The 27,917-nt window shown below is 42.2% G+C and overlaps 1 protein-coding gene across 10 annotated transcripts; it reads left to right on the forward strand.

Moving 5' to 3' along the window:
* The first annotated feature begins 324 nt into the window (after positions 1–324).
* LOC126988225 (activin receptor type-2A-like) lies at positions 325–27,715 on the forward strand. 10 transcript variants are annotated; one of them, XM_050846242.1, is made up of 14 exons: positions 325–516; positions 5,413–5,542; positions 6,822–7,269; positions 10,004–10,185; positions 10,322–10,505; positions 10,775–10,873; positions 13,389–13,504; positions 14,695–14,868; positions 15,412–15,579; positions 16,579–16,818; positions 17,125–17,254; positions 17,757–17,896; positions 18,818–18,974; positions 21,143–27,715. In XM_050846242.1, exons 3-13 carry the CDS (start codon positions 7,176–7,178, stop codon positions 18,971–18,973), a joined length of 1,683 nt encoding a protein of 560 aa, XP_050702199.1. In that variant the 5' UTR covers positions 325–516; positions 5,413–5,542; positions 6,822–7,175; the 3' UTR covers position 18,974; positions 21,143–27,715. The 10 variants fall into 10 exon arrangements, with proteins under 10 accessions (XP_050702199.1, XP_050702206.1, XP_050702204.1 ...); XM_050846249.1 differs by having other exon boundaries at positions 5,413–5,507; XM_050846240.1 differs by lacking the exon at positions 325–516 and adding an exon at positions 791–954.
* The last annotated feature ends 202 nt before the right edge of the window (positions 27,716–27,917 follow it).

Here is a 27,917-nt window from a genome sequence, read left to right on the forward strand (position 1 = left end):
CATATATCAGAGGCGTTATTTAACAGTTTAGTCGATAGTGCTCTCGGAACGAAACTAAGAATTATTTACTCAGGTGCCTGATTTTGTACTTTAAGGTTTGATAACGCAAAATAGAAAAAATAGATTTATTTCTCGGTTGGCGTCAGTACTGAAAAATAAGCCCAATTGGGCGTGAAAACCGCGAGCTTGACACACTGTTGGCGAGATAGCCAACTGTTGCCCGTGACAGAATCTCAATATTTTCTTGTCATATGTTGCGATGATGCTGACGGCTTGTTTTGAATGACTGGAGACATATTGGTTCAATGGCATCCTCTGCAAACCAAAGAGAAGATCTTAACCTGATGATAAGGAGGAGTGAAAGTAAATGGAGTGGGACTGTGGTAGTCTGCCTACATCCATCAATGGTGTACATGTTGTAGTCCAATGAGTCCACGCCGCCGCCAAGCCTATGTACACCTGCCCCCACATGCCCCAGCGAAGCCCATCCCCGCCAGATTCCGTGTCCGTAATTAAGTAAGTGGGGCTGAGGCGGTAAAAAGGGATTAACATCGTCATTAGTGCAGTAAGCCTACACGACCTTTTTCCCGTGTTCCAATACGCTTTATCAGTCTTCTGGAGACGGCCACCAAAAAAACAATCACGCCTCCATTTAACGTCCAGGCGCCCAAAACGCAACAGAAACCCCGAAATACCCCACGGAAATTTTAAACCGCCAAATATACACCAGTAAAACCCATGTAATCACCCTTAAAAACCCGCAGCGGAGGTTTTTAGAGGACTCCCCGCCAGTGGATTATGTCTCCTGAAAATACTCGCCATATTGGATTTCGCTAACAAATCGGGCCTGAAATACTGCTGCTGGGCGAGGCATTGCTTGACGCTGCACCCTGCGGGCCCCGAGGCGAGTGGCCCAGCGCACTGTGATCGGTGGGGGGGCACGAGCAGGTGATGGTAAGGCGGGGGCGCGGGGAAAAGCGGGCCAGGTCAGGGATCCCGTGTTGTGGTGTTAGGGGCACCCGCCAGCCAGCCTGACTCCTTAATGTTTGCCTGTTTGTGGCGTCCTGTGTGTGTCCAGTTAACTATTTAGGGTCTTTATATGTCCACCAGTCTAGTATATGCATCGTATGGGCAAGGTCAGGGATCCCGTGTTGTGGTGTTAAGGGCACCCGCCAGCCAGCCTGACTCCTCAATGTTTGCCTGTTTGTGGCGTCCTGTGTGTGTCCAGTTAACTATTTAGGGTCTTTATATGTCTACCAGTCTGTTATATTCACCCTACGAGCAAGGTCAGGGATCCCGTGTTGTGGTGTTAGGGGCACCCGCCAGCCAGCCTGACTCCTCAATGTTTGCCTGTTTGTGGCGTCCTGTGTGTGTCCAGTTAACTATTTAGGGTCTTTGTATGTCCACCAGTCTAGTATATTCACCCCACGAGCAAGGTCAGGATTCCCGTGTTGTGGTATTAAGGGCACCCGCCAGCCAGCCTGACTCCTCAATGTTTGCCTGTTTGTGGCGTCCTGTGTGTGTCCAGTTAGCTATTTAGGGTCTTTATATGTCCACCAGTCTAGTATATTCACCCTACGAGCAAGGTCAAGGTTCCAGTGTTGTGATGTTAGGGGCACCCGCCAGCCAGCCTGACTCCTCAATGTTTGCCTGTTTGTGGCGTCCTGTGTGTGTCCAGTTAACTATTTAGGGTCTTTATATGTCCACTAGTCTAGTATATTCATCCTACGGGCAAGGTCAGGGTTCCAGTGTTGTGGTGTTAAGGGTACCCGCCAGCCAGCCTGACTCCTTAATGTTTGCCTGTTTGTGGCGTCCTGTGTGTGTCCAGTTAACTATTTAGGGTCTTTATATGTCCACCAGTCTAGTATATTCACCCCACGAGCAAGGTCAGGGATCCCGTGTTGTGGTGTTAAGGGCACCCGCCAGCCAGCCTGACTCCTTAATGTTTGCCTGTTTGTGGCGTCCTGTGTGTGTCCAGTTAACTATTTAGGGTCTTTATATGTCCACCAGTCTAGTATATGCATTGTATGGGCAAGGTCAGGGTTCCAGTGTTGTGGTGTTAGGGGCACCCGCCAGCCAGCCTGACTCCTCAATGTTTGCCTGTTTGTGGCGTCCTGTGTGTGTCCAGTGAATGATTTAGGGCCTTTACATGTTGACCAGTCTGTTATATACATCGTACGGGCCAGGTCAGGGTTCCAGTGTTGTGGTGTTAGGGGCACCCGCCAGCCAGCCTGACTCCTTAATGTTTGCCTGTTTGTGGCGTCCTGTGTGTGTCCAGTGAATGATTTAGGGCCTTTACATGTTGACCAGTCTGTTATATACATCGTACGGGCCAGGTCAGGGTTCCAGTGTTGTGGTGTTAGGGGCACCCGCCAGCCAGCCTGACTCCTTAATGTTTGCCTGTTTGTGGCGTCCTGTGTGTCTCCAGTGAATGATTTAGGGTCTTTACATGTTGACCAGTCTGTTATATACATCGTACGGGCCAGGTCAGGGCCCCAGTGTTGTGGTGTTGAGGGTGCCCGCCAGCCAGCCAGACTCCTTAATGTTCGCCAGTTTGTGACGCCCTCCATGTCTAGGGAATGGTTTGGGGCCTTTTCATGTCGGCCAGTCTCGTATATACATTGTAGCGTCATGTTCTGGTGGTCTAGTTAGCGGGCACTCGGTAGACAGCCTGACTCCTTAATGTTCGCCTGCATGTGACGCCCTCCGTATTTCGAGGGGTCGGTGTGGAGTCTGTTTATGTTGGCCTGTTTCTTACATACAACATACGGGCCAGGTCAGAGCTCCATTGTTTAGGGGCACCCACTAAACACCCTGACTCCATAATGTTTGCCTGTTTGTGACATTCTGTTGTAGCGCAGCGACTTCCCTGATGGGCAAGCCTCCCATAACTCACTCTGCAAGGGGGGTACCTCTTTGGCCGACTGGTTAAGGAGTGGCTCTCCCGTCTCGTCTCGCTTGTTGCAACCCTTTCCTTGTCTAACAATACGGCTCCCCCCACTGCCAACCTGCCAGCCTCGGTGCCTCACAGTTTGTCGCCAAGTGTGCTGAGTGGCTATATAGATAATGGGCAGGCACCAGACACAATGAAAACTATATACTTACGTTTATTAGGTTCATCAGTATTTTACGTATTTTTAAATGTCCGCCACTTCTAATGGACTTTCAACATTAATAGACTAAGTTTCCCCCAATTAGTCTATTGTACTGAGGGTTTACTGTACCTCATATGTAAATAGGTTTTAGCAACAGCTTTGATTAGCAATGCTGATGGTCTCATAATTGAACTAAAAATGGGTTTACGAGGGTCATTCCACACCACGGAAACTCAGGCACTGTGACCTGATGAGCCTGACCTAACATAACATGACATTTAACAGGTGTCTGCCATCTTGATGGCGAGAGAATGACAGTTCGGTGGCTTCACAGGTCAGGTACTGATGTCCACTCCACCCAATATACCTCCATGGGCTGGTCGCAGGTTCAATCCACTGGAAACCCTTTCTGGGTCTCGATTACTTTCTCGTGTGTTTCGTGACATGCAGATGCCCTGTGGATGTATGGAAAAATGGAATTCAGGGTGTTACAGTACAACCCTGCAAATAATATCATTTGAAGATGTTGAACTTGGGTCCTCACAGAAATTAGTGCCAGGGAACAGATAATATAAATGTAATAGCTAATAGTCCAAAATTTGGTCCAGCTGTCAGCAGGTGTGAAACTTATGTTTAAACTGGAGAACTCAAGTTTAATATGCTTGTTATAATATTGTTCTTCTGAAGGTGCATCCACACCAGGAATCTTTGTATGACAACAATGAATCCCAGACGTTTCCCAAGTGTTTCGGTAAACCACTGGCATACATTTGAATACCCTCGGGAAATAATGTTTCCTGTCCACACCTCAGAGTTGTTCTCAGGATGTCGGTGTGTGCGGAGATTGCTACAATGGCCTCTGTGTTTTATTTATTATTGCACTCACTGGAGAGCAAGAAGAAGACAAGAAAACGCGTATGGGTGCGGTCGTTTATAGAAAGTTGAGCTTTACAGAATGACTTACTTTTGGCGGAGCCGAGAGTTAATTGAGCAGGGTTTAATTAATTAATAATTTTCTTGGAAGGTCAACCACTAATTTTGAAGAACTATTACGAACGGTGGCTCCCAAAATATAACGAATCGATACCAGGCACAGAAAAGCCATTCCAGCTTCCATCAGCCTGCGGCTATAATATGACAGGTGGAGATCCTTTTACGAGCCTCATTAACACCTTCGAAATGTCAAATCTGAGTTTCTATACAAGCTTTCCTGGTGTGGGCGGTCCTGAGAAACTTTTGCATGCTCGTATATGTGGGTGTGGGTGTATATGTTTATGTATGTGTGGGTGTGGGTGTGGGTGTGGGTATATGTATATGTATATGTATATATATATATATATATATATATATATATATATATATATATATATATATATATATATATATATATATATATATATATATATATATATATATATATATATATATATATATATATATATATATATATATATATATATATATATATATATATATATATATATATATATATATATATATATATATATATATATATATATATATATATATATATATATATATATATATATATATATATATATATATATATATATATATATAGATTGTCACACACACACACACACACACACACAATGAGCTATATATAGAAGTATGTGAATGAATGATAATCCCAATCCTTTTCCTTTCCCCGTGAGTGAGGTGTGGGATATGTCTTTATCCCCGCACCCCTGAGGGAAGTCACTCCCAGCGGTCAGGGTGTGTCCCCCTCCCTTTCTCCCTCTCTCTCTCTCATCCATAAATATATAAATGAAATTTGACTGGAATATAAAAATAGTTTATACTTTACTATCAAGACTTGAAAATCACGCACACACACATACACGCACATGCGCACACACACACACACACACACACACACACACACACAGATTTACGCTAAAGTGCACTTGCTCATGTCGGGAGGGTACCTGCTGGCACTTATGAGTCCAACATTTGATCAGTCCATGGTGAATTACATACATATTCTCTCTCAATGTTTCTCAATTCTTTCCTGAATGTATCCAAGTTGCTTCTCAACTGCTTCCCGAAAAACTTGGGAAACGTCTGGGATACATTGTTGACATACAAAGATTCCTGGTGTTGACGCGCCTTTATACTGACAGATTTATAAGCTGTGTAGAAATAGCAAATTTGTGACTTATTTTTTAACCCCTAAAGGGCGAGTGACAGGTTTTTCCGATCTGCCTTTTTCCGCCATAATTTTGAAGTTTGCGTGGAGATTTATGGGTCAACGTGACTCCTAGGCTGACACACAACTCTTCCGTGCCATTTTCAGTGTTTCCGTGACTGTAGCAATGACAGGAGAGTTTTTTGGACCATCCTCATCTGATTCCACGCCCGAGTGTCCACAGCCAGCGACCTTGACTCTTCGTAAGCTTCCTCTTGCTCCCAAAAGAGTTCTCAGTGTGAGTGCAATTGGGAGAGAGCTGAAAGTTATTTTTTCAAAGCTTTGAAAGTGGTGTTAGTGATGAAGACAGTGACGGCAGTCCTCTTCTGCACCATCTTCCTGTCTCCCACAAATGTCTCATTCTGCTGTGATTGTGGCTGCTGCTAGTGAAGGGTCACCTGCAAGCTTGTTTTCCAGGACAAGCTGCAGGCCTCCCAAAAATGTGGGCTGCCATTTTCATGTGGTGAGTCAGGTGTTTCTCCCCATCCCCAGCAGAGGAGAGTACAGTCACATGACAAAGTGTGGATGCAGCCCCTGGGACCCTATTACTGCACAGGAAACAGTTGAGCTTTCAGCATTTTGGACATTTTCTTCTTTTATGGCCAGTCCTTTTTTGATGATCTCCGGACACAGACACGTTTTTGATTGTTAAAACTCATTTTGAATCAACATATCACATTATTCTAAATAAGCCACATAAAGTAAAACTTCTGTTTTTGACCTCACACTTTTTCTAGCAAGACAGCCGAGTTGCTCCTGCTTGCTAAATTCCAAACATTGCACGTTACCAGGGTCAGAATCTAAAGGCAGTTTGTACCGAGAGATTGTTAGTATCCCTTGCTCTGAAGCAGGTCTACCTGCTGCTGTGGCCAGCTGTTCTGTTGCTGCTGGCAACTGTGGGTTCTATGTTATAGGAGTATGCAACAGTCAGCAACCTGTGGCTCTTATAAGAGAACTATGCGGCTCCTGCCACCTCCTTAAAAACGTTCAAATTATCGTAAGAAAAATGAGAGTGTACGCTCCAGACATTGAGCAGCTCTCCAAAGAAACTCAGGAGCAGAAGTCACATTAAAGTTTAATCACACCATTCTGACCAGAAATGTTAAGTACAGTTAGCATGTTATTTAAAAGTATGTAATATTTGTTCAGTCATGGTAATAAACTCTAAAGGATTGACTATAGGTTGCTGACATCATATTAAGTTAAAAGAGTGGCTTCATAAAAAAAATGGTCTATTTTATGACAGCTGCAGTTATGATTGTTGATAATATTATTATTATTATTATTTGTACTTGGTTATCATGTCTGGGCATATTATATAACTCCCATATGGAGGAGGAAGATTTTAATGTTTCGTAATTTCCATTCATACGTACACTGTGACTTGCAGCAATGCTTTTCTGCCAAGTTTTAAGAAACGGGAAGAAGTAACATGTTGCCGCACAAGTGGATTGAATACCAGATTGGTTATTTTGTTATTAATTTTATCACACAATTATTGTTATTATGTTTTGCAGGTGTGCTGCAGCTGCTGCAACAAGTGTGACAGTGCTCAAAATTACCCTTTCCATGAAGAAGGATACAGTGAAAAATCTAGAACCCATGTGCTTTGTTTTACACAGTGAAGTTCCTCTTAAAATCTGTTGCTAAAGTGAAGGAAAAACAGCTTGATGAGAGCCCGAGAGGGTTGCCATCGATGCAGGATATGGACATGACACGGGTCTGTCCATGAGGACAGATGTGACATTTGGAGGAGCTGAGGTGCCACACATGCAAGACCTGACTGGATCCTGGCTGAGAGGGATCACCCAAGGACAAGTGAGGGGTGGCTGAAGCTGAGGAGACCCAAGGCAAGGTTGGCCAGCTGTGTGATGGCTGGCAGCAGAAGAGTCTTGTATCCTCCATCAACCATGATGATCCTGCTAACCCTGGCAGCCTTCCCTGCCATCTCGGCCCTAATACCTGGTGAGTAGGCTTGTTGCTCCCCTGACTCTGCAGCCTTTATACATGTCACTAGCACTTCACATTTGATTATATGTAATAATCATGCAATAGGGTATATGTGGTAAACCCCAGAGATCAAGTTTATGAGAATGGCAGTCTGAATCTATGAAAACCTAGATCTTCAATAATAATGGTGTTTTATGGTGGCACACACATTTTCCTATATTTTTGGAATAACAATTAGAGCTACAGAATAAATAAAAAAATAGTGTTGGTATTCTGTACACATGTTCAAATACCACAGTGCATGACCGAGGGGCCTCTTTTGGTTTAATATTCACAGCTTAAGAAAAAAAAAATCAGTTTCCAGCTACTTGCTCCTCATATGCTGTAATTGCATAATGTGCTGAAGCTTCCTTGAGTGTGCTTAGAATTTTTAAATATAACTTCAAAAGTTGGTTCGCTTAACCCCCACGGGGCGGGCCGGGTTGTGATTTCCTGTCACGCCGTACGGGCAAACACGCGTCAATCTCTTATTTTCATCGACATTCACTTCATCAAGTTATTGGGAAGTCAATAAGTTGTATACTGTCAGCAAGTGATTCTATACAGAAATAACTGAAGGTCGTAATGAGTGAACTGCATGTAGAGTACTGACGTGGTTTTATTAATTAATGTTTGTTGATATGAATTTATGACCTTGACTTGACCTGAGGTCAAGTCAAGGCAGTCTAATTACTTTCAAAGGAAGAGGCACTCTTCAAGTTGTCAGTTGTGAGTTTTTAGTAACTTGAACAAAGCAATACAAAGTTAACAAAAAGTTAGCAGATGGAAGTGATGTGTACAGTGTACACATGTGATCAAAGTGATTGTAAGGCTAACTTAGTGTGTGGTGTTTGCTGACCTGCATGTGGAGATAATTAAGAGACTAAGTCTGGAGGGGACAAGAGGATTAGCTAGGAATTGAGAGTTGCTCTATTGGCATAAGGGGCAGCTGTTTCTGAAGGGAAAAATGTACAGAATACAGCATGAAACGAGTTTCTAAAACACAAGGCAAGGTATTACACATTGTTTGTCGTATTTGCTGCCTTATAGGATGCACCTCCGCATAAGACAGACTGTATTAGACACGAGGGAAAAAGTATTTCTATACTGTTTTATCATAAATTTATTCTAAGTGACTTTAAGTAGCTTTGTATGTGAAAACATATGATTTAGTGCTTGTAAATATACTGTGTACTGGAATCAGGTTGGTGGCTGACCAAAATATTGCACAGCTGCTATAACACCATGTTCTTCGGCATAGTCTGACCTACAACTTAAAATTTATATTTTAGGAATGCCTAAGTTTCTCTTTGCCTTGGGTTTGAACCCAGGGTACAATTTACATTAGAAAATGTTAAGTAATACACTGCCATAACCCTACCCTGCTTTTGATCAAATCAGCCATGTGGTTTGTTTATATGGAGAGGCTATTTGCCAAGCAGTGCATGGTCTTGGCCTTAGTCTAACTATTGTTATTTTTTTCATAAAACAGCTTAAAACCAAGAAAAATTAAGAAATGCAACGTCTTTTAGCTTACCGTTGCCTAGAAGTTGTTGTTTGGGGCCATTTCTATCCGAATCTATCGAGTTGGAAATCAGACATATATATATTGTTAGAGAGTATCTCATTTGCAGTGACTGGCCAGTGTCTGACAGTGTGTCCCTCGGTCACAACCCACCCTTCTCTCACTCCCGCACCCCTCAACAACCATCTCCTCACACCCACCCTTTCAGGACCTCACACCTAGCCCACGGCCCATTTTGTACAGAAATTGCTGGTGTAAAATTGTTGTGTGTGACTGTCAACACCTCAAATAGCTTTCATCCAACTTCACTCTGACCCCCCTACCACCATCCTGGCCACCATCCAACACCCATTTCATTACCACCCACCCCTTACGTGGCCCCCTCCTTACCAAAATTGCCAGTTCTGGACGTCAGTATACCCACCATACCTCACCCACAACACTGTCAAACCACTTTCCAACCACCAACCACTTCAGTTTCCACATCACAATCCACAATCCACATCACAATAAAAAAAAAAGTGTACCCAGAATAATGGCTGCCAGGCTTGCCAGTTATGGCAATTAATGAAATATATCGGGTGGTCAGTATTCCCAAAGGATCAGTCTACTAGGGCACCACCACAGAAATTACCCTCGACACACTCCAGTGACGGGAAAAAATAATACATTAAATACGTACGACTTATGTATCTGACGCTCAATGGTACTAAAAAATAATATGTACGTCGTACGTATCTGACGCTGTACAGGTTAAGAAACATGATCCCCGCAGCTACCGGGTTAAAGAAAGGTCTAATAAATCGGGAAACAATTAAAATTCTTTGGTTGTCTTTAAGAAATAATGCACAACTGATATATGATGAGTAATATTAATGTAATTACTATAAAGTGAATTTGACAGAGCTAGAAGAAAGAGATGGTGAGATGAAAGAAAAGTATTAGTATATTGGAGTAGACAAATATCAGGCAGGTGAATGGAAGGTATTAGAAAATGTGTCAGGCAGTTAATTACTATTGCTTGCTAGTGACTTTGACACACTTTGTCTAGTAAGCAATAATTTATTAAGCAACATTTGGATCATTCCTGAAAAAGTGTTACTTATATTCATAGGTTTTTCCCTATTAGTATAGGTTGTTTGGGTTTGTTGTGATGATAGACTAACAACCATATACCTTATATAGAAGGGATGGCACAGCCTTCGGAAACCCCCCGGCCCCAGGTGACGCACTGTGAGCTATACAACAGCACACAGTGTACTGGGGACAACTCTCTCTCGCCTGTGTGTAAGAAGGAAAGCCATCCGTGTGAGGACCTAGAGAAGGCCAACCAGTGCTTTGTGGTGTGGAGTAACATGTCTGGCACGGTGAGTAGGGGCTCAGGGGGTGCACCATGGAAAGGCTATAAGCAGTGCATGATTTACATTTTTCCTTCAACTGTATGATTTACATTTTTCCTTCAGCTGTATTATAATTTTAATGATGTTTCTTTTTCTACAACAGCCAGAAGTAATCTACAAGGGATGTTTATGGAATTATAAAACTTGCAAAGATGAGTGCATCAGCACTGAGCCAGTGAACAGTCTTACAGAGCAGAAGCCTCACCTGTTTTGTTGCTGCAACAACAACAATTGTAATCAGAACTTCTCGTGGCAGCCTAAGGTTGAGGTCCCCAGCACCACCCCAGGTTAGTGGTGCTTTACCCTTCGCACATGAGGTTGTGTTATTTGTTTCAAGAATCTTGCGCAAATTTTGAGAATGGCACGTGTTATGTTTTAACCCAATAGCAGCAACGGGCCAAATTTGTGGCTTTACCGTGTACCAGCGACAGGCCAAATTTTTGCCATGATATAAACCCCCCAAAATAGATGATGCATAAACAGATCACAAATGCATTGATATATATTATGAAATGGTTTGCGTGAGTGATGATTTTTTCTCATTTTTCTCACTTAGAGGGGCCTTTAAGAAACATGATCCCCGCAGCTACTGGGTTAATGGCCCAGGGTAACAGGGCTTACACTGGAAAAAGGGATAAAAACCTTATAAACATCCGTAAGTACCCTTGTGCAAATACAGCCTGTCCCTTAAAGCCAGCCCTCCATGCTGTGGCACCATTGTTTATTCCTGTGATGGAAGATGGATAGGAGAGGGTCACCTCCCAGGCTGCTGGCCACAGCACCCAACTTACACCCAGTACTTAAGGCCTGCTAGATAACAGAGACAAGGATGTATAGGAAACAATCCATTCATCTCCGCTCCTTCTGGGGATCAAACCTGGAATCTATCGGCTGTGAGGTGCAACTGAATGTCTCTTGGCATTTACAGTCCTCACCAATTTAATTCATGACAATTAGCACTTATGATTCTCCAAACTTGAATGTATGGCTGATCCCTGAGATATGGACATTAACAGAGAAGTTGGAGGGTGTGTTGGTTGAGTGTAATTTGAGAATGTTGAGGTAAATGCCTGGGATCACATGGAGAGATGGGGTGGTAAGGTGTGGACAGAAAGAGCTGAGTACAGTGCTGAGAATATTGAGATTGAGGTGGTTTGGGTATGTGAAGAAGAGAGGGAATGGTGAGGCATTCGGGGAGAGCTGTTGGGTTGCCAGGCAGGCCAAAGAAGACATGGAGGCAGTGTGCTGAAGAAAATTTGGCACCCTTAGGCATTAGAGAGGCTGAGACAGTGGACAGAAATAGTTAGAAGCGTTTCATCGACCGTTTAGCCTCAAAGGAAATTATGGGAAAGCCTGATTTTAAACAGATGATGATGATGATTTGCATTTCATTATTTACACAATATAATCGTCATATGAACAATGATACAAAACTTCATGCGTGAATGGGTGATTTGTATGTACATTAATCACAGGAATTCATCTAGTAATAGTTTCTTTGACCCTTAATGTCAACAAATTCTTGAGCCACAGCATTTGTGACACTCCCTACTGAAGTGAAGCAAGCGACACACAGGGGAACAAGAAAACTGTGATTGAAGTTGTGTGATCATTGCTTAACCAGGCTGCAAATCAAAACTGGAGCGGAAGCGAGGCAAGCGACATGCTGAAGAATATGAGAGAACAGGGACTGCATTAATTTTGATCATTGTTGCTTCATGGATGCCTTTGCCTTGAATCAACCCCAGAGCGTAAGTTAGGCAGTGATGTTTATTTTAATTTTTATTTTATTTATTTATTTTTTATTTTTTTATTTATTTTTTTACTCCAGCTCACCACTGTTCATCGTAATATAAAAAAATAAAAAATGGAGGGAGTAAACCTTGCCTTGCTGAGGAGAGTGAGAGAGGGTGAGGTCCGCTGTGCCTGCTGATTGGCTGGGAGAGTCGCTTAACCTTGAGGTTCCTTGAGTTGGTTGGGTCATCACCCCTCTCAAGGGCTTCACATCACTACCGCCTGGAGTCTGTGTTTCTGCACTATTCCTAAGCATTTCTTTGAAAAGTTTGACCCTAATGTGAAAAGTTTGACCCTAACGCCAATTTTTTTTTTTTTTTTTTTTTTTTTTTTTCTGGAAATTTGCCTGAGAACGCCTGAATAATTGGTCGATGCGAGGCAAGTGGTATCTCAGTATTGACCCCCATGTCGCCTACTTCACTTCAGCAGGGAGCGCCACATTTAGCATTTGTGATTTGGTGTTACAGAGGTTGCAAGGCTTAATGTTTGGACTGGATGGCATGAGTAGGGGTGAGGCACTTCATGATTTCTGGTTTATATCATTAAATAAGCTAATTGGAGTTATACTTGACTTATTGTAATAACAGTTATCTTCATTTTCTCCTGCTACATGTAGAAACTAGTAAGCAAGCAATAGCTTAACATTACTTTTTGTAAGGCATCCATAATGTGCTGGTCACACAAGATAAAATTTTCAAGTCATTGTGTATCTATACATATACATACATACACATAGGGACAACTTTAGACTTAAGTCTAATAAGCCTCCCTTGGGGTGGGGTTAGTAGCTTTACCTGTAATCTCTGAATTTGAAAACTCAAAGTTGGCAGTTCTGCTTATATGTTAGTATTGCAAGATAACATTTCTTTCAGTTTGAATAAAGTTTTGAGCAGGGGTGTGGAGTCGCCTACTTTTGGCCGGAGTTGACGTTGGAGTCGGTTAAGATATCTCTGACTCCTACTCCCTCATGTAATTAATTCTCGGAAAAAGTACTTGGCTGCACTGCTAGAACACTGTTGCCACTTCATTAGAAATTTCTAGATTTGTGGGTGAGGCAAGATTTTGTGGGAAGACATTTCAAAAATTTGTTTAATTTGGATTTTTTGGTGGAAATGTGAATTATTAATCCTTAAATCAATGCGATAAATTACTAGACGATGTCATTGAAGACATAGCCAACGACATGTGCCGTACCGGGCGAGTCAGATCCCAGTAATATACAGTACCCTCTCGAGTTTCGCGGTCGCTTCTTTCCGAAGGTATGCACCTTGTATATACCTTGTATATACCTCACCTTGAGTGGCTTAGTCTGTTGTGACAGGTGTCTGACTGCCTATTCTCTACAAAGTGTTTATTGTGTGTTTGTTGCGTTGCAGTGCCACCCCAGGAACAGGACATGGTTGTACAGACAGTGGCTTGGACCCTTGGGACCCTCATCCTGTTGGTGGTTACGGTGACAGTTCTCTTCTACCTCTATAGGAGACAGAAAATGGTGAGTAAAGTTGCAGTAACATATAATGGCTTGCTTGGTGGTACAGAGTTACTGACAAAATATTAAGTTGATCTATATTCAAGAGAAATTGATCCACCTTTCTATATCTATGATGCCTTGTCTCCTCATGCCATAGTTTTCTCTGTTTGGGCTATCCCTCTGAGCATATTGAATCACTCACCTGCCAGCTCTCTCTTCAATATTCATCCACTCCATCGATCAATTCCACTGGTTGTTTCCCCCAGACACCCTCTCGCTCAATCCTGCCCGCAAACAATCTTCACAAAGTCGTCACTCATTCTTAGCATATCAGACTATCACAGAGAACCACACTTTACTCTTTCATCCACTCCAAGATCCACTTATTTTGCTGGTACACCAATCTTCTTCATTACTTTTGCCACTCCAGGCTAAATACATATCCACATCATCATCTCCACAATCTTATTTCAGTTGTAGCTTCATTATCCTCTTTTATCTCACCCCTCTCCATCATTCCCTGTGCATATGGCTGCCATAAATTAATTTGTACTCCCATACTGGTCACTCATACTCTTCCTCCCACAATCATTCATCAATTCAAAATGCCTCTCCAAACATCCTTTCCCTAAGATCTTTTTGTCTTCTGTTTTATTGATATCTTTCTAGCAAATTCCTCATCTATTCTGTTTACTTAACCAATTAATCTTTTCTCCAGTATCTTATTCCATACATTTTCTCCTGTCCTCTCACCTCTTCTGACATTTCTCTGTAGCATTTTAAGCCCTTTTATCCTCACTGCTTTTCTTATTTTGTATGCCTACCATGCGGTAATAGAAATATTCTTTCTTAAAAATATTCAAATTGTCCTACATCTTTCCGAAATCTGTTTATCTCAATTTTACTGTTGTCATATCATTCATTGGGGCACACACCCACACCCACACATGCTACGTGACACCTATCCATACTGACAATGTCCCCCCCACTCCTCTACATACTCTAAGGAAAAGCAATATTTCAAACCATTCCTTCCCTCTTTTCTTTTTCATTCCTGCTTATACCACTCCTAAGCCCTCCCTCAACCAATATCATCAGTGCTTCCATACTCCATTGCAAATTGGTGGATCTACAAGTAATATGATAATTGTAAAGTTATAAGGTGTTAGTCACGTTAGTCTTAATATTTTTGTATGTGTTTAAATTTTCAGGCCAACTTTATGGCAATACCTCGAGTGGAGTCCACAGCCCTTGTTCCTCCCTCTCCACCGATGGGCTTGCGACCCATACAGCTGAGGGAGATCAAAGCCAGAGGCCGGTTTGGTGCTGTGTGGAAGGCCAACCTTCACAATGACGTTATTGCTGTCAAGATCTTCCCAGTCCAGGTGTGTGGTTACATAGTTGTATACAGAATTTGAGCTGAGTTTTTGTTGTCCTGTCTCCATATCAGCTTTTGTTTAACTAATATGAATTCATGGATGTTCTTAGCTTTTATTATTTTTGCGTCCAGACTATTCCAAGTATATGATGGATTCTATCTGGGAAGTCAAACTTTTTAACATTTGCTCTGCATCTTGCGTTCCTAAATAATGTTCATGTCCCTTTGTCCTTCCTCTATCCCTTACCTGCAAGTCTTCCCTGTCTGCATTCTCCAGTCCCTTTGTGAGTTTGAATACCATGAGTCACCTCGCTTTTTGCAATGTTGTCAGCTCCAGTTTGCACCATTTCGTTTTAATGTAGTCAGATAACACACAACACACCTGGCTGTTCTCTCCCTTAGAGGATGGTCATTAAAAAGGCATTTGGAAAAAGCTTGGGAAGGTGAGTTGGGTAGCCAAGGGTGACAGTCAGCCTAGGGTACATTGTTCACATTCATTGCAGATTAAAAGACTAAGGAAAGTGAATTAAATATCTTTATCACTTTGCAGGATAAACAGTCGTGGCTGGTGGAGACGGAGGTGTACTCCCTCCCTCAGCTGTCCCATGAGAATATCCTACACTACATTGGGGCAGAGAAGCGTGGCGATAGCCTTCAGGCTGAGTTTTGGCTTATTACAGCCTACCATGAGAGAGGCTCCTTGTGTGACTTTCTAAAGGCAAGTCAACAGTTTTTTTCCTGTATAACCATAGGGAGGTAATCTTGATATATGAATCTCTTAAGTAATCTTGGCCTTATTTTTCTTGTTTCTTCTTAAGTGAACAAGTTAGGAGCAATGTTCATGGTGTGCGCATACTTTTTTGTCATTAGGACAGGTTAAGAGTAATGGAAATTAATTGGCCTTTTTTCATGTGCTGCTTGTGTGTTTAGCTTCACATAAAGGGCCGTATTATTACAAGTCCAATCCGAGAAGTTTCGGGTCTCTACAGAGTTATTCATCCCGAACTCTGTAGGGACCCGAAACTTCTCAGATTGGACTTGCAGTACGGCCCCTAAACTGACCTTTGTAGGGACCCAAAACTTCTCGGGTTTGACTTTGATACGGCCCAAAGGTTCACACAAATTGGTGCTTTTTCATAGTGCAGCCGCCTATACTTAGGGTACATCCTCATATGCCTTTGGGGAGCACCTGTCTTAAATACGCATCAACATATTCAGAATCACTAAGTGGTGAGGAACTTGTACATGCAGGGGGGGCTGGGGGTAGTGAAGTAAGAGACCAGGTATGCTGTAGTCTGTAAGTTACGTAGGTTTTTAGTTATGTTGCTAGAATACATGATTTAGGGCCTCTTTCACAGTCACTGTTTGTTTTGATCGTTACCAATGGCGGCGATCGACGCTATAGTTTTCCACGTGAAACTGGCCTATGGGGTAGTGGCGGCTGCAGAGGAAGCAAGAGGTGTTGAGAGTGTGTGGTAAGGTGTGGGACTAGGCCAACCCCGCAGCTGCCATTACCCGCATCGGCCAGTTTTACGTGGAAATATTAAAGCATCGATCGCCGCCATTGGTAACAATCAAAACAAACAAACTGACTGAAGGTGGCCCTTATACTTGATATCATAAGTTCTCATAGGAATGAAGCATCAGTCATATATTATAACGTATGTATGAGGTAAGGAGTATTCTGAGGGCGTATGATTTTTAACTTTCTGTACAGGCCAACCTCGTGACATGGGATGAACTGTGCAAGATTGGCGAGTCAATGGCCCGGGGGTTAATGTACATGCATGAGGAGCAACCGGCTTCCAAGTGTGAGGCCCTCAAGCCTGCCATTGCCCACCGAGACTTCAAAAGCAAAAATGTGTTGCTGAAGAATGACCTGACTGCCTGCATTGCTGACTTCGGCCTTGCTTTGACCTTCCACCCTGGACAGTCAACTGGTGACACTCATGGACAGGTCAGATTGTTTTGGGATTCACTTTCATTCACATGTGGAAATAATTGCATTGGGTGCTGAAGACTCTTAACCCAGTAGCAGCGACGGGCCAAATTTGTGCCATGATATAAACCCCCAAAAATGGATGATACATAATCTGATCACAAATGCTTTGATATATATTATGAAATGGTTTGTGTGAGGGGTGATTTTTTCTCATTTTTCTCGCTTGGAGGGACCATTAAGAAACATGATCCCCGCAGCTACCGGGTTAATCAGAGAGAGATTGTTTTGATTCATGAAAGTAACAACAAAATGCTTCCTCAGGTGGGCACAAGGAGGTACATGGCCCCTGAAGTCTTGGAAGGGGCCATCAATTTCCAGCGTGATGCCTTCTTACGCATTGACATGTATGCCTGTGGCCTTGTGCTGTGGGAGCTGCTGTCCAGATGTTCAAGTGAGTGGCATTGCCCTTTATTCCATTTTCTTAATTTTTTATAATATCCTCCCCTCGCTGATTGTTTATGGTTCCTATTCTGTATTTCTGTTTGTGGTTCCTATTCTGTATTTCTGTTTATGGTTCCTATTCTGTATTTCTGTTTATGGTTCCTATTCTTTATTTCTGAAGGTTTATGGTTGAGCTATAGAGACGAGTCATAAATCATCACCCTCGTAAAATAATCGCCTAAGTCATTTTTCGTTGATTTCCAGGTTTTTGTCTACATCAGTTTTTCTTCATGTGACGCCCATTTTTGTATAGTTGCTTCGTCATTCAGGGTTTGAGTGTTCTAGGAAGGACCTTTTCATTTCTACCTAAATCTTAAGCCAAATGAGATAATGACATTTTTTCTGATTTCCTGAAAAGTAGAAAATAATGACTTAGGCGGTTTGTTTACCAAGGAGACGAAATGATGTTAAGGTCATGTTACATGTAAATGAACTTAACTTTGTTGGTGCAGGCCCAGATGGACCCATACCTGAGTACCACTTGCCATTTGAGGAGGAAGTTGGCCAGCATCCAACATTGGACGACATGCAGGAGTGTGTCGTCACCCAAAAGGCTCGACCTGTCATCCACGACCATTGGCGGAAGAATGCTGTGAGTTCTTGTAAATGATAAGACCGAGACTAACTTCATGTGGCAGAGGGAAAGTATTGTACAAAGGAGAAGTCTTTGTGGGTCACCTTACATTTAATATGCATGGATGATAGTCTCCCAGCTGAGTCCTGAGGAGTCTTTGTGTATTTGTTATAAGTTTTGTGGATGTGCTATTCAATAAGAATGTGTCAATATAGAAATGACATGGAAGGAAATACAAATAGTGGTCCTATAATTAAAAAAAACTTCAAAATCTAGTCTGTAGTCTTTTGAAAGGGAGGAAAATAGTAAAAGATTAGAAAGCATTATCAGAAATTTAATGGCAGTACGGAGGTAATGAAGGGTCTCATTAAATGAATCCTGATGTAAATAGTCATAATTGTGGAAATAAAACACTGCCGTTACATGATAAAAAAAGACCAGTTTCACATGGAAATACTATAGTCTCATTGTATTGCAGTTCTTTTAAGATTGATACAATAATTTTTGTTGCCACTTCACTTCTCAACTTATGTATGTTTATTTTTCTACAGGTGACCACACCATTGCTGCATATTCAAGTCTTAAACTTTTCATAGATGTAATCAATATTCTTGGCATTTCATCCATGTAATGTGTGTGTGTCATGCCCCGGGATTTTATTTTATTTTTTTCTATTTTCCTACATGTCCTCTGCGTGTATCAAAACACACGAGAAATTAATCAAGACAAGGTGAGGGTATTCGCCGGCTGCCTGGGCTAGGATTGAACCCGCGACCAGCATGACGGGAGAGCCACTCCTTACCGACTCGGCCAAAGAGGTACCCCTCTGGCTAAGTGGGTTATGGGAGGCTCGTTCATCGTCGTCGCACTACATGTGTGTGTGTGTGTGTGTTTTGTTATATTGTGTGTTATTTGGTCATTGTAATACTCTCCTGGCAGGCCATGATGGGATTGATAGACACCATGGAGGAGTGCTGGGACCATGATGCAGAGGCCCGTCTCTCAGCTTCATGTGTGGTGGAGAGGCTGGCCAGCTTCTCAAGGAACCCCCAGTTTTCCCCTACCTCAAATCCACAGAAGGAGTCGAGTATATAAGGTAAGTCTAGACACCAATTTTATTGATACGGCTAGTGTGTATAACTGGTAACTAGTTAGATATATTGAAGTTTTCTTCAGATTAAAACTTGAATTGACTTTATTTTCAGGCTTCTCCCCTTAGCTGTCCAGGTTTCTGTTGTGCGAGTTGACTGGTATCTTCATTCTTTCACCTACTCACTGAAAACTCTGGAACTGTATTTCCTCTCTCCTAGGACTTAAAACCTTTCTAGAGGACACCTCTGTTTTTGGCTGCTTCTTTTACCTTTGTAGAAGCTGCATTTTTGTTGGACTACTTTTTCAGGGATGTCATGCATGACTTGGATTTAGATATAAGGATTAAAGAATGGTGGAGTCAGTAATTCATAGATATCAATCAATCAGTAAATCAGTGGGGGCATACGCCGGGGGGCGCGTCGCCTCGCCCACCCTACAACTCCAAGCCCGGGGGTCCCTCCGGGTGAGTCTCCATGCAGGCCCCCTTCCCAACCCGAGTACCTCCCGGCAGGATCTATCGACTTGCTCAAGCCACAAACTCTGTGGGCGTCCCCTTGGCCTCCTCCACTCAGGATTGTCTCTTACAGAGACAACCCGATGAGCAGGATCAGCTTCAGGATAACGTGCCACATGCCCGTATAGCTGGAGTTGGCGTTGACGGACTATGCAGGGAATATATGTTGAATCAGTCTCACGGAGTAGTTGCTGGTTTGACACAAAGTCATTCCAGTGATATCCCGTGATTCTGCATAGACATTTATTACCAAAGGCAGCAATCCACTTCTCAAAGTCCCCATTTAGTGTCCATGTCTAACAACCATAGAGTAAGACAGGGAGCACAAGGGACTTGAAGATCCAGATCTTTGTCCTTCTTCACAGGTATCGACAACGCCATATATTCGTGCTGAGCGAGTCTACTTCCCCCTCCCTCAAGGGCTCTGGCTGCAAAATAAGCCACTACACTATTAGTTCACTCACTTGTTGGCACAACACTGCACTTGTAATCTTTGTAACATGAGAGAGGACAAATGTATAATGCAAAATCAGTATTATGGGAGGATTTACATGGAAATCAAATGACTGAGACAATGGGCATATTTGTAAGGTGGACCTTTATATATTAGTTTCATTTTTGTTGCCATGTCATAGGCACTGTGGATTGCAGAAAAAGGGCAGCGTTAGGCTACCATACATAATGAAATTTTACCATAAGAACCATCCCATATATATACATAAGCTCTCTAGATAAAAAGAAGTGGCCTTGTAGTTAAAACACAGTACCAGTCTCCTTCAGTCACAAAACCAACCATACCAATGTCTGTTCTCTGCTCAGTGTTTGTTCTTCAAATTTTCAAAATATTCACACCAACTTAACAGTTTTCTTCCCCTCCTGCCCCTGTGCTTCCTTTCAGAGAAGTTTAACCCTTTCGTTGCTAAACGCTCGCAGCGAGCATTAGCGTAACTTGCTGGTGGTGCTAAGCGCTTGCTGCGAGCTCCAGTCGCACTCAAATTTCCAGCGTATGAGAGTGTTCCAACACTACTTCTCACATCACAGCATTGCCAATTCAGTGGGGTTTCCATGAAATTTGGTGGAAAATCATATCAGCCTAGAGCGGAAAATCTACGGACAAGCAACTGGTGGATGTTGTTGTCTAATATAACGGCATTTTTGCATAGCTTCACCTATCACATGACATATTTTGACCAAATAGTTGTAAATTTTGCAGTTGGCAATACTGCCCTGCCAGCACCCCATCATCAAGAGATCTAACTCAGTAGTTGCCTTACAACTGACTGAATGTACGTCTTCACAGGCAACACCCCTGAACGTGCCCGTACATTCGCAGGAGAGACATTTGAAACATTTGAAACATTTTATTATCCCTTTATACAATTATGTATTTACAATAATTTTGTAGTGTAGAGGCTTACATTACCAAATCTTATAGATTTTGGCCTCCTCTTTCCAATGGTGGTTTTGTTTTCTAGCTGTGATGAATAGTTTTTGAGATACAGTGGTTAAAAGAGATCCCCTTCCCCCGCTGGGGTACCTGAGTGCACCTGAGGGGATAGTCTCATTGCGAGCACTTAGCAAGGAAAGGGTTAATGCTGATGATGCCAGTGGTAAGGTTTGTTGCGTAATCACCTAACATCCCTGTCCTGCCCTCACAGGCCAAGGTGTGGTGGCCACGTACCTGGACAAGTACCTGTGCTGTAACCGCCTATGAGGGTCCTGGTGCGGGGGAGAGCCCAGCCACCATGTCCCGCAGGCACCAGCTGTGTTGGGGGCCTCGTGTGTCGGCCTCAGTAACCCTCCCCCCTCCCTTCTCCAATCAGCTGCACACCACAGCCAGACACTTGGTCATATTCACAGTTACCCGGTGACACCAGTTTTGTCTGGTCAAAGAGGGTTGGGTTCAGGGAATTTCTCTTCACATTTGAAAAAAAAAAGTACTTTTACTCTCGGCATCTAAATTGGCACTGATGGGTGAGAGTCTCCGTTAGTTAGATAGATACGTCTTCCTGTAATTAATTAGTGCAATAGTTTGATATCCCTGGCGGTGCTTCAAATGCATTTTTATGGACTGATGCAAAAATCATACTTAGCGGGAAGTAAATTTTGGGATCCTATAGTCCAACCATAATTGATCTGGCTTGTGTGGTTGGGAGAGGGGGGAGGCTTAAAGTGTGGTGCCAAAGGGGTCAACAGGGAAGTTCTGGGACTGTTAGATAGAGCCACCCAAGTGAAGGTAGCTTGTGGGAATTCACTCCATGGCCTCATGACTCCCCATAGGTTGAGATGCTCCATAACACTACCCTCTCCAGCATTATTGTTGGGATCATGTTTCCTTGTGTTGGGCTTGAAAGGGTTAACAATATTTAGCTGTTATTATTACTGTCCAAAAAAGAAATTGATGTTCTTTGAAATACTTACACTTATTGGTATCGGCTGTTTATTTATGTTACGAACATGCAAGAAGGAAACCCTGTACATTTAGTGCAGACTATAGCATGCGCAGCTGCTAACATAGAAGAATGAAAGAGGATCTCATGGTGCGTGTTGCCATAATGGAAGAAGCACCAAGAGGTAAAATTATTTTCGTAAAGTATCTAAATAAAATTTCAAGAGGAATGTTTTCACGTGCCACCCACACAGGGACCGTCTTGGGCATTCCTACCTCTGAATCCTCACTGTAAGTCTCCTGATGTGAGTTGAGGAGCTGTGGTGCTGCTTCCATCTTGTAGGACGGCTGTGGAAAGTGAATTCTGAATCTTCATCACCATCCGATTGTTTGGTGTGTACGATGGAGCTGGAGATCGTGCATGGAAAGTGGTGTTCACAGCTGTCAGTGCATTTCCTGTCAATGAGAAACATGGTGTCTATTTAACCATCAACAGACAATTGCATCCAGCCATTCAGTTTTGCAGCTCAGTGCAGCTTCAAGCTCAGTAACTCAGGCAAAAGGAAAACTATGGTTGTGCCTCCCTGGCAAGTGTCTAATGGCGTATGGGGAAGAGTGGCTGTGGGTTCGTCTGTCCTAAACTGAAATTTCCCATCTGTGTTGAAAACTGGATGGATTGCAGTGTTCTAATCAGTGAAGCTTTTGTTTTTAATTTTTGCTTAGAAAGACTCTATAGTGTGAATGATTTCTACATAAAAAGGAAACATAGTATTTCAGCCCACTATGTTCATTATCTGTGTGTCGTCAGTGCCAGCAGAGCTCCGACACTGTCTGCTGGGCTAGTAGGACACAAGACGAGCCCAGCCATTGTGAGGCCAGTGGAGGGCCACAATCGGGCTGCCCCTTTACTGTCAGCTCAGGACAAACTTCAGTGACCACCCTGTTACCACTTTGCCCCCACACACGTACATACATACCCTCATCTTGTATATATTTGCGCCTTGTTTGTAGCATTACACAAGTTGTCGCCAACAAAATGAAACTAGTGATTATTTTAAATGTGGTTTATTTGTGAAACCAATGGTGCTTTTTTTCTTCTATTTCCAAGATGAATGTTAATTGTTAAACACTGAATCAAGCCAGCATGAGTGTGGAAACAAAGAGGCACATTGCCCACTCAGCATTGTAAATACCTCATTATTGTACACAGCATTATGACTTGTGACATCCAGACCTCACCATGACAGATCCTGAATGCTTATAAGCAGAATTCTATTACTTCTTGATTGTGTATAGTAAGTTCTCTCTTGTTTGGGAACTATAGTTGTTGGAAAGCCATAGAAAGGTCATTTTATTGATCCAGAAAACTTAAAAGAGGAAACTAAAGTAAACTCTGGTCTCTGCAATTTAATTCTTGTCATTGTAGTTCAGCCATTAAGAGGCTATGAGAGAGAAAGAAAGAGAGAGAGACTGTAAAATGAGAAAATAGATAAAAGCAAAGAGAAAATTGAACTTTGCAAAACTTTGACCTTGGGAGACTTGAGTTCATCTGCTGTGAGGCCTTCTGAGGCGAGGACGAGGCAGTGTGACTGTCAAACGAGGACTGGAGGCGTCATGTGATAGATTGGATACGTACAGGGACTTTTGGGCACAGGTACCGCCTGTGCCTTGGGGAACCACTTGTCACTGTTACAAGACTGTGTATGGGGGGAAATTTGCTATTTTCTTGTACTTCCTTGAATTAATTTAATTTTATTTTATGTTCATTACTTGTTAGGACACCCCCTTTATCCTTGTTGTTCCTTGCAGGCATGAATGTAATGTCTCATATATCTGTATCCCATGTAGTAGTATAAAGTAATCGATATTGAAGCTTATTCCCCATGAACAATCTTATGAGGTGAACTGTAATGTTAGACCTGCTCGGTAAAATGTGCAGCTTAATGCAAGTTATCTAAACACCCAGAAGGCTAGACATGGAGCCTTTACTTTGCATTATTATTATTATTATTATTATCATTGTTATTTTTATGTGAATGAAATACTGTCAGGAATGTTAAACCATTGTTCAACTTCAAACATACGAAGTTGCATTCACACATGCTGTGTGCGCATACAGAAAATACTACAAAACTAAATCACTAAGCCATAAACATGAAAGATTTGAGTCCATTAGAGCACTCAATGACTGAAAATTAATTAGGGAAATAAATAATCATTATTAAAAATAATTAGTTATATTTTTATATATTTATGGGAAAAGAATTTTTATGTAGAGTTCTTTGGAGTATGCTCATTAAATTTTGTAATACAGTGTATCCAAGGTCTACATCATCACATAATTAGCTGAACTTTACTAATTGGGAAGGAAGTGGTTGATGATGGGAAGTCTGACCCCTAGTGTGAGTTAGCTCCTGCCTGTTGGCGGCACAGCGCCACAGTCTGCTCATCCACACGGGCCTCAACCCACTGCCCTCCCGCCCACCTGGGAAGCCTAGAGCAAACCTTAGGCCTTCCCTCATGCACTTGTTAAGCTAAATAAGTATTCATCTAATGGATATTAGTGGCAAGTGACAGTATTTTGTACATTGTTATATGTGGAGAATCCACAGATATGAAAGAAATAAGCCCTAATATTTAAAGGACCTTAGTTATCTTCTAAACAAAATTCCCAGTGAATCACCAATTTGATTTAAATGAAAGATATTCTAAAACCAAATTTGAATAACATTGTCTTTACAGTGTTGGTTCCAAGAACCAGCTGTCTTGATTCAGCCTATGTGTTGTAGACAGGGCTAGCAGTCTGCTTCAAGGGCTCATTGCTACAAGCATTTAGTTTTGATACACAGAGTTTTGTGTGCCAAAATATCACCACTCCCTCATACTTCCAGTCTCAGATACTTTCGTGCAAGACAATGACAATTCAGGGACATGGAGCCTGAGCTTTGGCTCCACGAAGGGAGTTTTGAGGTGGAGTTTGTCACCAGAAGTAGGGAATGTCACTATCTTTAAACTAGAGCACAATGTAGTGTGTTGTGGTGGTCCAGGCTGGGCTTGCAAGTCATTGGTCACTCAAACACCCATCACAACACTGTCCAACTCCAAACTTCTTGCAGCAGATATGGCCACATTCCATCCCACCATCACCTTCACCATCACTTCATTACCTCATAGTAGTTACTGGTCAGGTCAGGTGGCATCAGGTACAATATTTTAATTTTTGCCAGGCATCTCACCCCTAAGCATTTATCATCATCCCCTCACAGACCTGCAGGTTCAGCAGTCACTGGTGTGTGTGGCTCAGCTGCACTCGCTTATCTCAGGCATCTAAGTTTGTACAACATTCATCTCCCTGGTCTCCACATCATGTTTATATATTACAGGTTTATTCATCCCATGTACAATATTCATCCCAAATCATCTTTCTTAATTATATATTTACAGATTTACTCATCCCAAGTCAGGGGCTCATGTTTGAGTTGTATTTTGTTGAGTTGAAGCAGGTTAAATGTTCCCTAAAGTACTTCTGTCTTCCCATCTGCCAAGTGTTGCCTCCAGCAGCCTGGGGGCAGCTCACAGTGGCGGTGGTGTAGGGTGTCACACTTGGGGTCGGCTTCCAGTGCCACCTGCCAGAACCCTCCATGCTCACGGGGTATTCAGCTGTTTTATTGGATACATCACTGGAGTCATACATGCATGTGCACTAATGCTCAGGCCTACACACACATGTACATGGCCATACTTTTAAAGACAGTTGCATACATTAATAAATGCATGTATCAATATAATATTTTTTATTGACACTTAAGTATTTATACACAATTACATGAAACAATTCAGATACATGAACATCTGCAATATCTATTTGGCTTAACATGTTACTATCATTATTATTATTTATTTACTTTTATTTATTTTTTCTTGCCTACATTTTGGTAGAGCATGTGTGAGGTGGTGGTGGCCAGCTAGTGCCCCTAACTGGGCCACCTCAGCTGGGAAGTCAGGGAAGCCACCATTTGTGACAATATATAAATATTTAGTTGTAGTTCACTTGTAGTGTACAATTAGATCTGAGGTTTTTTTGTTTGTTTTTTTCAGTTTACACAATTTTTATGCATTTTTTATCTTATATTTGCTTGTTACACTAGATTAGAAGAAGTTTAATGTCTTTTTAGGCAGACTGACTTGTGTAACATTGTTTTTGCATTAAGGCAGGTATTTTTTGATGTTTAGGTTACAGCATGAAAGAGGTTGGTAAATATTTCCTGGTGTAATAGGAAGCTGAATATGCTCGGCAGCATGACTTTAGCTGATCAATTTTAATTTTGTTTGTTAAACTTTTTGGAGTCCATAATCCACTCAAAATAGGGAAACCCTACTTCTTTTGTGCTGTTTCCAATTGCATATAGAATAAATGTTTTCATGCTTTGAGAGGGCTGATGATGAGACATTTGTTCTGTTGCATAGCCAGCCCAAACCCTGTTGTATAGTCATGTCTGTGTATACAAGAGTACTGTAGCACAGGAAGAGCATCTGAAATGATATGTAATGGATAAAGCTACAGTTAAGAGAGACAGACCAGCTGGGAACAGAGTGGGCTGGCTCACTTGGCTAGGGAGCACAGGGCAGCCGGGAGGGTAACTTTATGTACGGGTCATTGGAAGGAAGGATGCGAGGGAGACCTGTTGGGCCGGACGGTGAAGGTTGGACAGGCAGCTGAGATTGGCAGCATGTAGCCACATTCAAGTTCCTATTGTGGTCACTGTGGGAAGGTTCTCACCTCCAAGTAAATACTCAGAGTATTCTCAAGGACTTTCTGGCAACCAAGTTTTATTTTTAATTAGTTTCATTATTGTTATTTTTGCCTCTCCCTCCAGCACTCCTCCAGTGAGCACTTCAGGGGATGTGTAATGTAATGTTAAAGTATTCCACTACCTCATACTATTTCCTTTGCTGTCCTGAACTTACTTCACCAGTGCTACATAAAGGCATCAGACCTCACAGATTTCTACTTCTATTTTTAGTATTTTGTTTGTTCTTTTTTAAGTGCTGCAGCCTGCTGTTGTTGGGTTGTTGTAAATATAGAAAACAAGAAGGTGCGTGCTGGCAGTGATCTGCTGTGAGGCGTAGAGAGTGTGGGTGCCAGAGTTGTCTTCTCAGGTGTAGGTAGTGGGACGCTCCTAAAGAAAACAGGAATGAGCCAAATTCTAGTGTTTTAACATGACCATCCTGTTGTTTGTTGTTGTTGTCCTGTTGACTCGCCTGCCTGTACAGTGCCATGCTGTCTCATTCCACATTTGTTGGGTCCCTAACCCCCAGTGGCCATACCATGCAATGCTGCCCTCACCTTGATCCCAGACCCCATAGTTTACCTCTTGTGGCCCCTCAGCAACACCAAGCACCATTGAGCAAAAGAGAGGAACAATTTACTGTAGAGTGTATGCTTAAACTAAGACACTGTTGATGGATTAAAACAAGAAGAGATAAGCTGTTAACAGGCATGCCACACCAGACCCCTTTTGCTCACGAATTATTTTGTTATAATGATGTTTTTATTTGGTGGCCGCCCTCAACAACGATAGGCTATGCTAAATGTTTGCGAAAGTAGAAGCTGTAGTTGTAGGTAGATATTTGTTATTATAAGGAACAACAAATACTAGTACAAGAAAACATGTATTGCATTTTAAATACTGAACTGAATTTGTGATCCTAGGGGGGATTGTTTGAAGGTAAGCTTTCTCCTGAATGAAGTGAGCTAAGTCTACCACAACTGTATCAGCAGCATGTTTCGTGTTCCTTTATTTTTAATGATCATAAATTAATACAACTTACATCAATATTACCCCATCTGTTTTAATTGCTTTCTGTATTTTTATTTATTTATCTATTATTTTTTGGCTAAAGAGAATCCCCATGCACAGTACAAAGTTTATAAATTGTACAGTAACTGATTGGATAATCTAGTAATGTGTCTGTAGCTGTTGATCTGCTTCCACACATTTGAGAATGACTTTTAATACTTTTCCAATGCAGAGTTAGCTGCT

This window comes from Eriocheir sinensis, chromosome 68, assembly GCF_024679095.1.
Source record: "Eriocheir sinensis breed Jianghai 21 chromosome 68, ASM2467909v1, whole genome shotgun sequence".
Taxonomy (NCBI): Eukaryota; Metazoa; Arthropoda; class Malacostraca; order Decapoda; family Varunidae; genus Eriocheir; species Eriocheir sinensis.